The sequence below is a fragment of the Cyprinodon tularosa genome, unplaced genomic scaffold, assembly GCF_016077235.1.
Source record: "Cyprinodon tularosa strain WSP-4 unplaced genomic scaffold, ASM1607723v1 ctg195, whole genome shotgun sequence".
NCBI lineage: Eukaryota > Metazoa > Chordata > Actinopteri > Cyprinodontiformes > Cyprinodontidae > Cyprinodon > Cyprinodon tularosa.
The window spans coordinates 306,621-322,963 of NW_024038707.1; the positions used below are offsets into that span (position 1 = coordinate 306,621).

Genomic DNA, 16,343 nt, shown 5'->3' on the forward strand with positions numbered 1-16,343 from the left:
TTAGCACCAATCAGAATGTAAATGTTTCTCTTTTGGTAAGTTGACTTTTGGGATATGGCGCCATCTACTGGATAGAGAAGGAATGCTAAGGAATAGTTTCTTATATTCAAGTGAAAAAATGTTGTAACCTTTCGATTTTAAAATATAAACGAAGCCGGAACAGATACTTTAGGATGAAAAACTTTATTTCTGCAAATTAAAAAAAAAAAAAAAATAGTCAAACCAACTTTCTTTCCTTTTTTTTTTTTTTTTTTTTAGATACTAAGAAAAAGTGTTCTTTAGTTTAGAGGCTGCCTCTTTATTCGTTGCTGCAGTAACTTTTGTAGTGTATTTTCTGGGTCCCTCCACAGGCAGGAGGTTTGGTGCCCTAAGGAAAGAAAAAATAAGAAAGAAAAAAAAAAAACGTTTTAATCAGTTTCAGAAATTAGAAGATAAAACGCTGTGATCTGAGCCATCGGTTTTACCTTATACATGGAGCAGACCAAAGTGAACAGAGAAGACATGGCCTTGTCCTGCAGATCATCTGTATGCTCCTGTGAAAAGAAAATATGAAAAATGAACACTTCCCATCTTAAACCACATTTTGTGTTAAAAATCAATTTAATCTCAGTATAGGAGAGTAGTAGGCCTAAACTTACAGGCTGGGTAAGGAGAGCAGGAATCTAAGAAGCAGCCAAGAGGTTCAAAACCAGAAAGATACAAAAAAAAAAAACAGGTGGAGGAAGGCGCTCTGGTCTGGTTAGCTCAAAGATTCAACTGTTTGATAATTATCCTAACAGTCTGAATGCTGAACACTAAATGGAAGGAAACCCAGCACAACATCCCCACTGTCTACAGTGGTGGCAGCTTCATGGTGTGGGGATGATTTCTTTGTTTTTTTCTCTCCTTCCACAGCAACGAAGATGGCTGCAGCTAAATAAGAGGCTATAGGGCTATACCAAAGTGGAAAAATTTAAGACTAATGCATATTCTGTTCGTTAGAATGGCCTAGTTAAAGTTAAAACCTGAATTGATCACCAATAAATGAAAACCGATTGCAAAAAGGTTTATTAATGCTAAACAAAAGGCGTTGGCAAAAATGCTTCCTTATGCCTTTTTAGCATTAACATTAGCCCACTATTTTGCAAATGCTTTTTTTTAAGCATTAGCCAACCTTGTTGCTAATGCCTTTTTTTAGCAATAGGAAACCATTTTGCTAAAACTAGTTATAGCATTAGCAAACCTTTGGCTAATGCCTTTTTTGGCATTAGCCCACCACTTTGCTAATGCCTTTTTTTTTTTTTTAAGCATTAGCCAACCTTGTTGCTAATGCCTTTTTTAGCATTAGCATTAGCCCACCACTTTGCTAATGCCTTTTTTAGCATTAGGAAACCATTTTGCTAATGCCAATTATAGCATTAGCAAACCTTTGGCTAATGCATTTTTTAGCATTAGGAAACCATTTTGCTAATGCCAATTATAGCATTAGCAAACCTTTGGCTAATGCATTTTTTAGCATTAGGAAACCATTTTGCTAATGCCAATTATAGCATTAGCAAACCTTTGGCTAATGCCTTTTTTTAGGATTAGCATTGGTATTAGCACACGTGCACCACTTACTATGATATATGATCTATTAGGGGTGTAAATAATAATCATTTTGTATCGATGCATCGATCCAACAGCCGACGATCCAATGCATCGACACGTCCACAAGAGTATCAATTCATGTTTTTTTTTTTTTCCCTCCGTTCTATTTTTATACATTTGTTCCTGGACGTAATTTTGACTCCCGTGCTGTGGTGGCGCTAAACCTATTTTCCCCTCCTACCTCGCTTCCTTTAGCCACTACCCTCTTTTTGCTTGCACACACACACGTAAACACAGAGGCAATATTATTCTTCAGTAAATGAGGTTTTCATAGGCCTGGGTAGAGTACAGCTGTGCTACTTCTGTTATTTTCTGTCGTTTCTAAAATAAATGACATAACGATATTACAGCTTTCATTGATTTATTTCAAATTTGAAACATTGTCTAGCCTGTAAGGTAAAGAAAAAAACTAAAAACAAACAATCGAATCGAAGTGTATTCTTGAGTATCAAAAATAATCGAATCTTTGGATCAGGAAATCGATACTGAATCGAATCGCCATGATGGATGAGATTTACACCCCTGTGATCTATGAAGTTGACGAAGCCAAATATCTGGAACTTTTTCCAAATGTTAAGCAACTTAAACCTCCTAGAAAACCAAACTTATGGTCACATGCCATCTTTTTTTCCCCTTTGTGTACGTTTTGTTTTTTGCTAGGTTTACAAAAACAAAGTTTAAAACATAAAAATATATGGATATATTAGGCAAACAGGAAGCCATAATTTTAACCTCCCAGATTGAACCAGAGGTGTAGAGATCCTTAAAGGAATAGTACACCCAAAACATGATTAGCCTTCATTTTCTACTCACCCCCATGCTGAACAACACTCTGGAGTACTTTTTTGATATCTCAAATGCATCTGGAGATCTGGGAGGCTTCTTGCTGTCTGCTGTCAGTAGTGTATAGGAAATCCTATACACTACTGTTTATGCTCTAAAAACATTCTAAATGACTTCGTTTCAAGTAAATTATGGACGCTACCCACTCAGGACACTTGGAATACATTGGACGAGCAGTATGGAGGAATATTGACACGTTTTTTGTGGACTTTTATGGACCTTTCTGCCTCGGGCGCCATAGACCTCCATTATTTGAATGTCGTATTTGAATGTTGAGATATCAAAAAAGTACTCCAGAGTGTTGTTCAGCATGGGGGTGAGTAGAAAATGAAGGCTAATCATGTTTTGGGTGTACTATTCCTTTAAAGTCACAATGCTGTAGGTGACTGGGGCTCTTTATGCTAAGTGGGGATAGATCATGTTTTTTCTCAGTTATATCAAAGTGCCTTATGTTATGAAGGTAGGTGGACTTTTTATATTTCGCTGTAAAATAGCAAACTCTTCAGGCTTACCCCATTAATGGTCACCCAGGGCACATACTCATGGGGAGGCTTCAGTGCTTTGGTCATCATGGCGTTCTGATGCATCAGCTGCATTCCCAGGTCTCCTTTAGCACAGCTCATTACTTTGTCAATGCTCAGATCAGGGGCGTAGACTTTCAGACACTAGAAACAAGAAAAGGGTTAAAAAATAAGATCCACTGATCAAAATGAGCTCAGAGCCTTCAGAGCCAGTCAACACAGACTGAAATAAAACGGTTGCTTACGCTTTCAGCTGAGCCGATGACGTCGGCGGAGGATTCCATGCAGAAGATGATGGGGAAAGCCATCTGAGTCATGTTCATTATACAACTCTATGGAAGTTAGATAAACAAACCAGCTTAAACCATCGCTCTCACATTCCATAAAAAAGTTAAAAAACCATCCAGGAAGCTTTTGTCAATTCAAAATGTCAGAAATAGCGTCGAGTTTGAGGCTTTATAGACTGGAACAGAAACAAAGGCTTGACCCGATACCCATCTATGTCTCTGAAAGGAGGGCCGTTAGAGGGAATTGTTGGCCTGGCTGAACAGGCGAGGTGTTGTTGTCCCCTGTAAGAGGGTGGGGGTTGCAATGATAGTGGGTCATTATTTTATTGATTCCTTCCCTGCTGTATAACGCTACGTTCACACCGGATGCAGCAGGAGCAGCAAAAACAAGTCGGCTGCTTCATTTTTGCTGCTTGTACCAGTTAGTTCTGACGCGCAGCTTTGCTGCTCTGGCTGCGCGGAGCAAACATGTGTCTGATGCGCGTTGGGCGGAGCTTCACTATCCTTTCTTTGCCTTGCAGCTATATTTGCTGTGATCAGTGGGAATAAAGTAGTTTTAATATGTTTTTAAGTAAGAAAATCCACCTGAAAACTTCATCAGTGCAGTCAGTTCATCCAGATTACCATCCTGCCTTTCAATATTATTTCTGTCGGAGCCGCTCAGACCCCCACATACAGCGGAGCGCTGTCAGTAGGAATCCCATTCAACAGCAGCCTCTGGCCGGGTCGCCTCCCCGTGGTTCACCGCGGCGGCTGGCAGGTGTTTTTCATCTAAATAATCCAAACTGCAGGCACCAGGATAATAAAAGCAAACATATTCTGTCGGCAGGTTTCAGCATTTTAAGCTAATTTAGGCGTCAATAAACTGTTTCAGAGGAGCGATCACAGCGCTCTGTATCATCAGCGATGTGTCTGTCTCGCTGTCAGCTACCAGATCAGCTTCCAGCTTCTGTTCCCCAGCCCAGACACACCTGGGCTGGGGAACACAAACGGTACGACAGCCAGGCTTCACTTGGTAACCTCATCTAGAGCAGGCATCCCCAAACTTGGTCCTCAAGGCCCCCTGTCCTGCAGGTTTTAGAGGTTTCTCTGCTTCAGCACAGCTGGTTATAATGATTACAGTAGACCAAAAGCCTGTTAATCAGCTTTCAATTAAAATCAGCTGTACTGGAGCAAGGAAACCTCTAAAACCTGCAGGACAGCGGGCCTCCAGGACCGAGTTTGGAGATGCCTGATAGAGGAATTACCAAAAATATCGTCCAATATTCGGTTTTGAACAGAATCTGAAACTCTACATGGGCCCATTCTTCTTTTTATTCATAAATGGACATTTGTAAAAAATTTCAGCCGCTTGACAAGATGCATCTTTTTTTTTTATGTTGAACAATCATCCGGTTTTGTCAATAACGAATGCAGATGGTGAAACGATTGCATTAAGTCGTTGCAACGACACACACCTCCCTGCATCCTGTTAAACTTAATCCAGAAAACATTTATTTATCCTGTTGACAGTTACTGTTTATGCTGGTTTGCTGATCTTTAGCTCCTTTGGTAGATTTATATAAGCTTTAAGTAGGAATTTAGCCTGAAATGCTCCAAAATGGTAAAATTACATCAAGTCTGGAAGAAAAACAAACAAACAGCTAAATAGAAATATTATTTAAACCTAAATGTCTCAGGGCTACAAATGGTTCTGGATTAAACTGTACAAGCCTGATTGGACCTCTGTGAAGTAAATTTAAATTTACAATCAAATCAAAAGTATAAAAAGCTAATGTTGACTGGTCAGTTTAAAGGAATAGTACACCCAAAACATGATTAGCCTTCATTTTCTACTCACCCCCATGTTGAACAACACTCTGGAGTACTTTTTTGATACCTCAAATGCATCTGGAGATCTGGGAGGCTTCTTGCTGTCTGCTGACATTCAAATAATGGAGGTCTATGGCGCCCGAGGCAGAAAGGTCCATAAAAGTCCACAAAAAATTTGTCAATATTCCTCCATACGGCTCGTCCAATGTATTCCAAGTGTCCTGAGTGGGTAGCGTCCATAATTTACTCGAAACAAAGTCATTTAGAATGTTTTTAGAGCATAAACAGTAGTGTATAGGAGTTCCTAAAAGCGCGCGCCTGCGAGTTCACGACGCTACGGAAACTGCTGCAGACCAAACCAGATGAAAGTGCGCATTCAGCGTCTGCTCTGCCGATAATGCAAGCGTAGAAGAAGAAATGTGCTGTTTACCTGTGCAAAGAAAGAAACAACGAAAGAAAAATGTCTGAGGACTTCAGTGTTGAGGAAGAGCATGAGTTCTTTGCCGAGCTGAATGCGCACTTTCATCTGGTTTGGTCTGCCGCGGTTTCCGTAGACTCGTGAACTCGCAGGCGCGCGCTTTTAGGAAATCCTATACACTACTGTTTATGCTCTAAAAATATTCTAAATGACTTCGTTTCGAGTAAATTATGGACGCTACCCACTCAGGACACTTGGAATACATTGGACGAGCAGTATGGAGGAATATTGACACGTTTTTTGTGGATCTTTATGGACCTTTCTGCCTCGGGCGCCATAGACCTCCATTATTTGAATGTCAGCAGACAGCAAGAAGCCTCCCAGATCTCCAGATGCATTTGAGATATCAAAAAAGTACTCCAGAGTGTTGTTCAGCATGGGGGTGAGTAGAAAATGAAGGCTAATCATGTTTTGGGTGTACTATTCCTTTAAGACAGGATTCAGAAATCTGTGGCCCTTTTGACTCGCAACAATGGCTCTTCATCGCTTTGGCTAAACATGATGAAGAGCCAGCTAATCTTTGGAAAAAATAGACACTAACAAATGCTGGTTAGTGTGCCGATAGGTTTTCTTCCTTCTGTGAAAATAAGTGAAATATATTTTTTATCTTTGTAGCAAAGTTAACAGGGGCTACAGTGCTTTTTGTTCATTGGTTGAGGAATAAGGGATTATTATTGCATACTGTCACTTTAAGAACAGCAACTGCAAATCCCGCGAGAACTCCGAAGTCTCATGAGAACCCGCAAATATTGCCAGTTGGGAAGCTAGGGACGGTTAATCACTGCAGTTGGTCACAAAACATCCTAAACTGACTGAAAAACATCACGTAGGCGTGTGCTGTCTCCATTCTGCTGGGATCGAAGTGGAGCAGCAGAGCGGCGTTAGTGACAAATCTAAGGATAAAAATCCTTGATATGACATCATAAATTGTTTATTTTACCTTAAGTATATCTTGTTTATTGATGTCCGTCACAGAGGGGAGAAAGAGGAGTGTCTTTGTGCTGTGTCCAAGTATAAAAGAAAGCTGTAGGCTATCCACTGGATGTGGGTGATGTTCTCATTTATATTTGAAAAATAAGTTATTTAAGGTAATAGGGCTCGGGATCCGCGTTGCATTGTGGGACGTGGCGGCCATGTTGAGGGCTACGCGAACGTAAACAGCTCTGATACAACGTTGTTGTTGAACGAAGAGACGTAGAAGTAGAGAGAAAAAAGATGCTAAAATCCCGAAAAGGATTTGGAATTTACCAGGACTCATTAAATAGAGAAGCCAAGGACCGGTATGTTGACAAAATCAGCATTATTAATAATTTGGATCCATCTGAAGTTCCAAACAATGAGTGGAGCACCGATGGGTGAGCGCCTATACTTCAAAACAGTTCCGAAGCTACAAGTCCTTGGAGTCTCATGTGCAGTTCACCAATGGATGGGTTCAGGTAGCCTCGTGAGACCATCCTGATCTCGCGAGCTTTCAAGGTTTCACTCGCAGATCAGTCTGGCTACTTTCCGTTAAAGAAAATTTGGAGCCGTTCACCAAACGAACGTCCAATCAGCGTTGGCTTTGAGGCGGGTTGAGGTGTGACGCAACAAGAAGCGCGACAGTTCAAGTCTAAAGAACATGACGGCTTCAGCCGATGAAACTAGCGTTAGCGTGGCTATCGAGCAAGTTATATCGGAATTACAGAGTATTTCTTCACTGAAAGAAGAGCAAAACACTGCTCTGGAGGCTTTTCTCAGAGGAAAAGATGTTTTTGCTCTTCTCCCGAATGGTTTCAGCAAGAGTTTGATCTATCAATTGGCTCCTCTTCGTCGTCGCTCTGTTAGTACGTCATATGCTTCGTTGATCTGATTGGTTTATTTGGCCCGTCTATCACCAACATAGGCCAATCAGCTAACCAGTATTTTCGCCCCTTCCCAAAATTACTTCAATGGAAGGTTTCCAGATGGATATGCGGAGCAAATCCATCTGGCGGAGTCAGGTTAGGGTTCAGGAGCTGCAGATCATAAAGCCAGCAAACAGTGGGAACACAGTAATCCGTACGAAGGTAAGCTGTGATCAGACGGGCTCCGGAACCCGCTAGTTTAGTAACTGCTAACCGCTAATGCTAACAACCACTCACGCATGTAATGTACTTTTAACTAGCTGCTATGTGTTTCAAAGGTGTAGTTAGTAACGTTAACTGCCAACCCTCCCCAAACCCTCCGGGTTTCTCACGTATTTGAGCCTTTTCCCGCTGCCGTTTTTATTATTTTCCCGTAAAAGATCCCAACTTTGAAGGAAAGAAACAATGTAGGCTCTAAAATAAAACCGTGCATCTTTAACTTACCAGAATGAAAATGCAGGGAACACACTCTCATTGACATCGGGATACTGTGGAAAGTTATGTTCTTACAGCCGCGGTCCGAGCTAGCCGACGACTCTTTATCTCTGACGCTTGGTCTCCGTGGTTGCGCCTCCAGGCAGGAAAGCGGTGGAAAGTTAACCCATTTTCTATGTTTTTCCCATGGCGATCATGTATTGAGCTGTTACAGCCCACAATAAAGGTTTACCATGGTTGAAACCAAGTTAAGGTGAAATTAATCAAATTAAAACACGGCTGAGAGGGAGTACAGCACGCGGTAGTCGTAGGCAGTAGTCTGAGTAGCGGTAAAGGAGGCCATCAAGATGGCGGCCACGCAAAGTGCTAACGTCATGACGACCAAGCCCTATAGGTTGTAATAATATGTTGGAGTGATTAATCTGTTTCTTATTGTTTTATATAGAAGAATTTGACTGTAAGATGTTCTATAAGTGTGGCTGAGCATTTTATTTTCTGTTTTATAGGAGAGCAGCCACTACTGTGGTCTGTTTTTGGTATTAAAGCTTAAAGTAGCTAAATTCATATTCATAAATTTATATTCTTCTATCTGGATATGTTTAGTAAAACCCTCAAAATTATAAAATTAATGCCGTTTTCTGTGTGAATACAGTCTGGGAATAAAGAACCCACAAAATATATATATTTCTTTGTGTCCTGATTCTCTTAAAGTGATTATTAAAAAAGTTTAATTAAAATTCTGTATACAGTGAGACTAATTTGTATGAAGGAGGCTGCAAGTTTGACTACCTCTATCATGTTCCCCAGACACTCCGGGGGGCCGTGCTGACACACATAGGTGTACTTGTCACCATCAGGCTTCTCCTGCAGAGGTCATACAATGAAATTCAAAAGACTTCCATTTTTGTTGTAGTTTTTTTTATTTATTTTTTTATAAATTACTTACTTGTGCATTTCCATAGGGCACCAAGGTAACAGACATGATGTCGCTTAGCATCACAAAGGTGGGGAAGAGCATTCCAGCGAGGAAATTCCTGCAGCCGGGACAGAGGCTCTCATAGTAAAGCGCCACCTGGACTGGATCGGCTGTCTGGTGGGTCTTCCTGAAGTCAGCCTCAAGGCACTGCTTCAAAACCTGCATCAAGAGGGGCAAGGCGAAATAAGAAACGTAGCTACAATGTCTGAACCACCTGGATCTGCTGCTCCTGATGATGAGTTCAGGGTCAGCTACGCCCCATTCTCCTGAGGAAAACCTCTCCGTCTGTCGGCTAAATCTTTTCGCGTATTTAGCCAATTAGCATTAAGCATCTAGCTTCATGACCCGCCCCCGTCTGCCTCCGCTCCATAGATGCTATAGGTGTGTTCGATTTCAAAGGCTGCATCCTCCAAGGATGCGGTCTACCTGGACTGGATCCCTCGAACTCCGTGAAAATTAGGAGATCAGAAGAGTTTTGGCAATAGATTCAAACGGGTCAAGGCTTCCACTGCACGCTCTGTTGCTTAGCAACCGTGAGAATTGACACACAAAGCAGGAAAAGAATGAATACCAAACTTTCCAAAACCGTATTTTATTTTTGTTTAGAGTAAAGTGGATAAAGACTACACTCATGAGAATACGGAGTAGAATAACTGTGACAACCACCGGGAGCAGGAACAAATAAAAGTAAACGTAATGATATAGAAGGGGTAGAAAGATATAAGTAAATCTAAACAATGTATGTATTAGGGGTGGAACGGTTCACAAACTCCATGGTTCGGTTCACGGTTTTCGGTTCGGTATATGTTGATTGTTAGCCTGACATGTTGGTCATGTTGCTGTTAGCATAAACAAAACGTGTTGCACAATGCTTTCACACTGTTGCACTTTTATCCACAACTTTCTTTCCACCGTCATCGTAGGTCACTCTAAATGCAAAGTGGTCCCATACAGCAGACCTATAAAGTGCTGCTGGCGCGTCTTCCAACTCCTGTTCTTTCCCACTCGCCATACCCACACAATTCTCCACAACAACTGAGTTTTTTCCCTGCTACACGGCTACGCTGCTTCGCTTCTTCTTCTTCTTGTTTACTACTGGTGGTTGGCTTTGGTCGCAGTACCACCACCTTCTGCTCTGGAGTGTAAACGCTTTGCCTATCAGAAAAAGGAGCAGTGCATGAACCGAACGAAACACACGCGAACCGAACCGAGACAGTCGAACCGAACGATTCTGATGGTTTTCATTAACCGTTCCATCCCTAGTATGTATAAAAAATATATCTGCAAAATGGCTTATATTCAACAACAAAAAATACTTAGTTAAGCTAAATGTGCAACATACACATGAAATCAGGTGCATTTTAATGGCCATTTGTAAAGTTGAACAACGCTTATTGAGCAATTATTTCATGAAATGTACAGGGGAGGTTTAGCCTTCTTTGTGTTCAAAGAGAAATCGGCACTGATCGTACTGTAAAACATATTTAGCCTTTGTGTTTTTCATAGATCCTTCTGATGCAAGAAAAGAACTCAGGTCTTTAAGAAAATGACTGCCTTTAGAAAAAAAAATTATTTGATAAGAGTAATCACCGTTAGATTAACTCATTATTCAATAAATTGCATCTATGGCATGTAGACATCCTCTTAAGGGAATTCCATCCTTCCACAGCTGACACACATAATAACATCACAGAAGATCTTTTTTAAATGGGAAAAGTGTTTTTTGCTTTCCTATTCTACTTAATTTTCCAAAAGTATCAGCAGTCCATTTAGAATATATTTAATTCTCTTTTTCTCCTTTAATTTTAAAACCTAATATTTGAAATAGCATGGTGGTAATTACAAAGAAATCCGATAGAATAAAGAAATAATGAGAATTCAAAAAGTCGCAAGATTACAACTTCATGATAGTATTTCTTTAATCTTGCAATATATTGACTTTATTCTCATAATTCTAGTAGGTTATTCTCGTAATATTTCAGGTTTCCAAAAAACTAAATTCTCTTTAGTCTGGCCTCAATAGTACGTTATAAAAAGAACAAACATTCTGGGGCAAATATTTTTTTTTGTAGTAAAAATAGTCTAAAAAATGTTTTTATTAGCTGGACTGAATTCAGTTTTCTTGTTTTAATTCACACAAAAAAAGTATTTAACTGTAACAGAAACAGTTTTTTTTTATTTTAAAGTGAGAAAAGAAAAAAGTAAAGTTTTTTTCCCCCTTTACAGACATTTCCAAAAGTATCAGCCACCTGTGGTGAATATTGATAGAATCAAATCTCATTTTTTCCTTTTAATTAACTGCAGTAAAACATCTGTTGCTTGCAGAGTCTGCAGACCTCTGCTGCTTCCTAACTGAAGCACAATGAGCTGGAATTCAGAGCGACGCTAAACGGACAGAATTCATGGGAAGCTCCAGTCGCTTTGCTTCGACCACTTCCTGTTCAGAAGGGAAGTGCAATTCAGGATACAAGCCTCCGTGAAAAAACTAACCCAGACGATGGTTAAAGCAGAGAAACGAGAAGTGTTGGTCACCATCAAAGATCGTTCCACTCACCCCAGACATTAACTCGAGGAAAAACATCGAACCCAGCTGAAGGTTGAAGCTGAGGTGGTTTCTATTTAGTTAGAGGTCCAAATCAAAAGGTTTTTATATTTCAATGCAATTAAATCATCCAGCTGTTTATTTTTATTACGATTGTATGCGATTGTTTCTTTACTTGCATTTTTCCCCCACATACTCCTTCAGCGTCGGATTAAATCGGTCCAACCTTTGGATGTTGGCTTATGCCAGTTTCCAAAAACTGTTTTTGTCACTAAAAGGCAAACATGCACCAAGTATGAAAGTTTTTTTTAGTAAAAGAAAAAAAAAGTTGCATCCAAGCTGAAGAGGTCCATCTTAAAGTATTCTGAAATATGCTGGCATTTCTAAAATGACTCTACATGCTCATCCAGGAGGAGGGAAAGCTGCAGCTCAGTACCTGGATGCACTCTGTCAGCTTGGCTTATATAAAATATAAACCTTTTTTTAAGTAGAAAAATAACTTGAAAATACTTATTACTTATTGTCAGTTTAGTCAGACGCGTGTGCAAAAAGATGACTAAACCATGTGTGATTTTTGTGTTCCTGTTTGGCTGTGACTCCATCCTGGAGAGAAATATCAGCTGTGCTGCTGCCATCAACACCTTTGTTTCTAGATGTTTTTTCAGTGTAGTCCTGTTTCTCTGACTGTGACTAACTGGATGTGCTCTCTTCATCCTCTGACATGGGAGCTGGCTTGGAGCTCGCCTGTGTGTTTCCTGGATGGGGCCGCCTTTTACAGCTGATTTCTGTATCTCTGCTTCTGTCTCCTTGAACTCCAGTCGGCCTCAGCAGATGGCCACTCACACTGAGGTTTCCTTCTGTTAGAAGGATGTTTTCCTCTCCACTGTCGCTGCAAGCATGCTTAGTCGGAGTGGATGAGTGGATGCAATCAACTGGTTTTTCTTAGATAGAAAACTTAATCAATCTGACTGGATGATCTGGTTGAACTGTAAAGTGCCTTGAGATGACGTGTGTTGTGGCGTTATATAAATAAACTGTATCATAATTCATATTAGTTGACACACTAAAAACTGCAATCTAATAATTAACAGACAGAGTTTTAGGAATTCATAAAGCATCATAACCTTCAGCACACATTTCATTGTGCAAAGCATGAATGTTGTAGGAATAGAAATAAAATGAATTGAATTAAAGTTTTTTGGCCTTTTCCTGCGGTTCTCAGTTTAGTCAGACGCGCGCGCGTAAAGATGACTAAACCGTGCGTGATTTTCTCCCGTTTCACTTCCTGTTTTTGAAGATTTGTTTTGCTCCCTTCACCTTCAAACCTCGGATAAATTAACTTTTTCCCTCCTAATAATTATAACCAAACCAAACCGTCGATGTTTGTTAGAAAAAGTTAAAAGAGAACATGGAAGCTAACTGACAGCGGGCTGTGCTTTACTGTCTTTAACCCAAACACCAAAGTTTAGTCAGGATGTTTACATAAGTTTAGCTCTACTATATATATATATATATATATATATATATATATATATATATATATATATATAACGGTTTTTTCATATATATATATAAAACATATATATATATATATATATATATATATATATATATATATATATATATATATTTCATATATAATTTATTTATTTTTATTTATAATTTTTTTTCTAATAGCATGGAAGTAGAAACTCACCCCACAGCGAGCAGCTGACTCTAAAGAGGAGCACCACTTTGCAGGAGGTTCGGAGCAGGACGGAGGCAGGGAGGTGCAGCCGGACGGAGCGCTGAGCCAGACCGCCAGGAGGAGCGGGAGCAGGACCTTCATCTTCAGCTGCGGTCAGTCTTCACTATTCTGTAGAAAAACTCCCCACAGCGAGACCTCCGACACCGCAGCGATCCCCGCTTTAAATCCAACCCTGCCGCTTCCGCCTAAAGGCTTCTGAGGATCTGATTGGCTGTCGCTCCCAGCGTCACTTGTAACCAGCAGAAATCCTGAAACCTCCCCAGCTGCTTTCAACAGAGATTTTTCCTAAGAATAAGGGGATTTCCTGGATGTTTATTCCATGCAGGTTGTAAAGGTTCAGCTGTTTTATTAATGTTTAACTCATCTCTGGATGCATATTGTAAAAACTCAGCAGAATTCAAAGTTGTCTTTCTGAATGTTATGTTACACCATGTAGGTCACTGTCACATGTCTGCACCACAGCTGAGGTCATCATCTCACCTGTAAAATAATAAAACCTCTACACTAAGTGTAGCACATAATAAATAACTTTTCCTGCTGATCGTCACATGGCCATGAGGTAAACAGAGATAACAAAAAGTGCTGACTCAGTTTAATGGTGAAGCACAGTTTAAGGAATGAAGTGATAAACTTATAGGAAAATTAGTTAGTTGTAAAGAAAAATAAGGCTTTAATTTGTCTCCAAAATATTTTTGATGCATAGAATAAAAAAAAATTTTCCATTTTAAAGGTATAGAGGACGATCTTTTATTTCCAGCTGGATCATCTAAATAAGTGGTCCTCCTAACTGTCAGTCATATCTTTACGTAAGGCCGTCCTACGTGTTCGTCCCGTTAGCTATCATTTTCTATGCATGCGCACTTTCAGGCGTGTATCTGTGGTGAGCTACGGTTTCAGACATTTATTGAAGCTCACCTTTCTCACCGCGGTTCTTTGAAAATGGCCGAGGGTCATAAGAGAAAAAGTGTCTACGAGGTGTATGAGAAGAAAAGAGAGGCCTCAGAAGAGGCAGATATATCCCAGAATACTTTGCACTGAGAGCTATCCTCGCAAAGCATCCTGGGATTTGCTGTCACAACGGCCCGCTGTTGCCATAGCCTGTTTCTACCCGACAGCGCCGACTAATAACAAAGATGGTGCAGCAAAAAGTAGTGACCATCTGTCTGAACGGTCATTTAATTCAGTCCACTATAAAGTTCCTGCTCTATATAGTGATCGAGGGATTTAGGGGTTAGAGCGGACGTTCGGGTACAGTTAGCTTGTATGAGCTATGAGAACAGCAACTTTTAAACAGAGCGCTCTTCCACGCGTGGAGAAGGCGGGTCCTTTGAAAAATTTGCGAAAATCCTCAACAATACCTTTAAGGTAATAGCTACAAATTTAACTCCTCCAGGCCAGTAGGTGGCAGACTGGCTCTCTTGTTCTGTAGAGTTTGCCAGCCAATAGCCAGGTCCGCTAATGCTAATTCTATCTTTTACATTAATTCATAGTTTACCCAGGTAAAGAAAGAGACTAAACCAGCTGTGTCTATGAAGGAAAACCTGCAAATGTTTTATTTATTTTTGTATTGCTTTAATTACACATTTTGGAAAGGAATTTGCTCCTTAATTCAGTGGTGGTTCTAGACTAAATAATTTACTACAGAGGCCAGTGTGGGGGGGCATTGGTTTTTTTAGGGGGCCACAGAAACAAACAAACACACAAATATACAGCTAGGAGTGCATAATTTTTTAATAGTAAGAGAGCCAAAAACCAAGTTTGAAGATCCCTGATTTAACACATAAAATACAGCATCCTATTAGTATGACTGAAGCTTAAAGCTAACTGTGATTTCTAAATAAGTTTACTGCAAAATATGAAGGCTACTGTATACATTGGTGAGCGGTTCATATGGTAATTAGGCCTTCAGTAGGCACTCCCCAACTTAAAGGTATAGTGGAGGATGTTCTTTTTCCAGGTGGATCATCTAAATCAGTGGTCCTCCTAATTGTCAATCCTTCTGGTGATATGTTTACGTAAGGCCGTCCTACATGCTCATCCCCATTTTCACTTACCGGTGGTGTGTCTGACATAGTGAAAAAATTACAAACAGCAACTTTAAAACATCGTGCACGAGGAGAAATGGGCTCGTGCACGCTCTCGCACGCGTTTGAAGGAAAAGTCTGGTCACATTCAGAATGCAAACTTCTGAGAGAACTTTAAGTATGAAATTCTTACATACTGTTCTATAAATGATGTGTTTTTAATTAAGAGTAATTTTCATTTGAATGTTCTTTACTGGAGACATCCATGTTTGTCAAAGAACTCTACTGCCACCTACTGGTTTGTGACGTCACGGTATGGTATCGGCTGTTAATCAAGTCCCAGTGCTGTATCTGGTGTTTGTCACAACGCGCTATTATCCATGACGGCGACATTCCCCTCCAAGTTGGCAATCCAATGACAAACCCGTCCGTGGAGGATCAGGAATCGGAAAGGTGGAATAACTCATTTATTTTCACTTTTACCCGATGTATTCCAGCATCCAGCTGCCATGCACGTGGGCATTGTCAGTTTCACTATAGCTCTGGTGAATTTCAATGGTGAAGTCCTCTGGAAATCTTCAATAATTGTTGTTGATTGCAGATGTGTCTAGTAGTTCCCATTGATTTAGCTTGTAAAGCGGGGAGAATGGCGCTAGGCTAACCGCAGCATGACGTCACTGCCGGAAGATGGCAGGAGGGAGGGGCTACTATATTTGGACCAAAATGGCCGCTCCCAGACTCAGCGATCATGAGGAAAATTATCGTTTTATTGTTTTACTTTTTAATGCTAAATTCACAGCAAACTCATTAGTTTTAGGTGCAAATAATGACCCATTGGTGATTTCTTTATTGGTTCCCTTTTGGCATCAGGTATATGGTTGTATATGTGCCTTTTTTTTTTAGTTATACACCTTTTATTCCCAAAAAGTTTTAACAAAAACGACTGGACTTTGTTTCCAAGTTTGAAAACATTTCTCTTCCATCCAGGAAGCTTTTTCAGTTCAAAATGTCTGGATTAGCTTTGAGTTCCACGCTTAATAGAGTAGCAAAACAAAACCTTGTTATAGCTTAGAAAACAGGCAAATCCAATCGAACCAAAAAATAAAAAATAAAAAAAGGTCCACCCCTTAGTAATGGGGAGTCGTCGAGGTTGCTGTTGGCCTTAA

At 40.2% G+C, this 16,343-nt stretch overlaps 1 protein-coding gene across 1 annotated transcript; it reads right to left on the reverse strand.

Annotated features, from left to right (window-relative positions):
* Positions 1-249: 249 nt before the first annotated feature.
* ifi30 (IFI30 lysosomal thiol reductase) lies at positions 250-13,234 on the reverse strand. Its single transcript, XM_038283550.1, has 7 exons — positions 13,103-13,234; positions 8,835-9,023; positions 8,678-8,752; positions 3,239-3,325; positions 2,985-3,137; positions 465-533; positions 250-367 (listed from the first exon to the last, which is right to left on the reverse strand). The coding sequence occupies exons 1-7, from the start codon at positions 13,232-13,234 to the stop codon at positions 299-301; spliced, it is 774 nt and encodes a 257-aa protein (XP_038139478.1). The 3' UTR covers positions 250-298.
* Positions 13,235-16,343: the final 3,109 nt, after the last annotated feature.

Coding starts and splice junctions, on each gene's coding strand:
- ifi30 (XM_038283550.1), bottom strand. CDS start 13,234: ATGAAGGTCCTGCTCCCGCTCCTCCTGGCGGTCTGGCTCAGCGCTCCG. Junction 8,753..8,834: donor TGCCCTATGGAAATGCACAA/GTAAGTAATTTA, acceptor TGACCTCTGCAG/GAGAAGCCTGATGGTGACAA. Junction 3,326..8,677: donor GTCTGGGGAACATGATAGAG/GTAGTCAAACTT, acceptor TAACTTCCATAG/AGTTGTATAATGAACATGAC.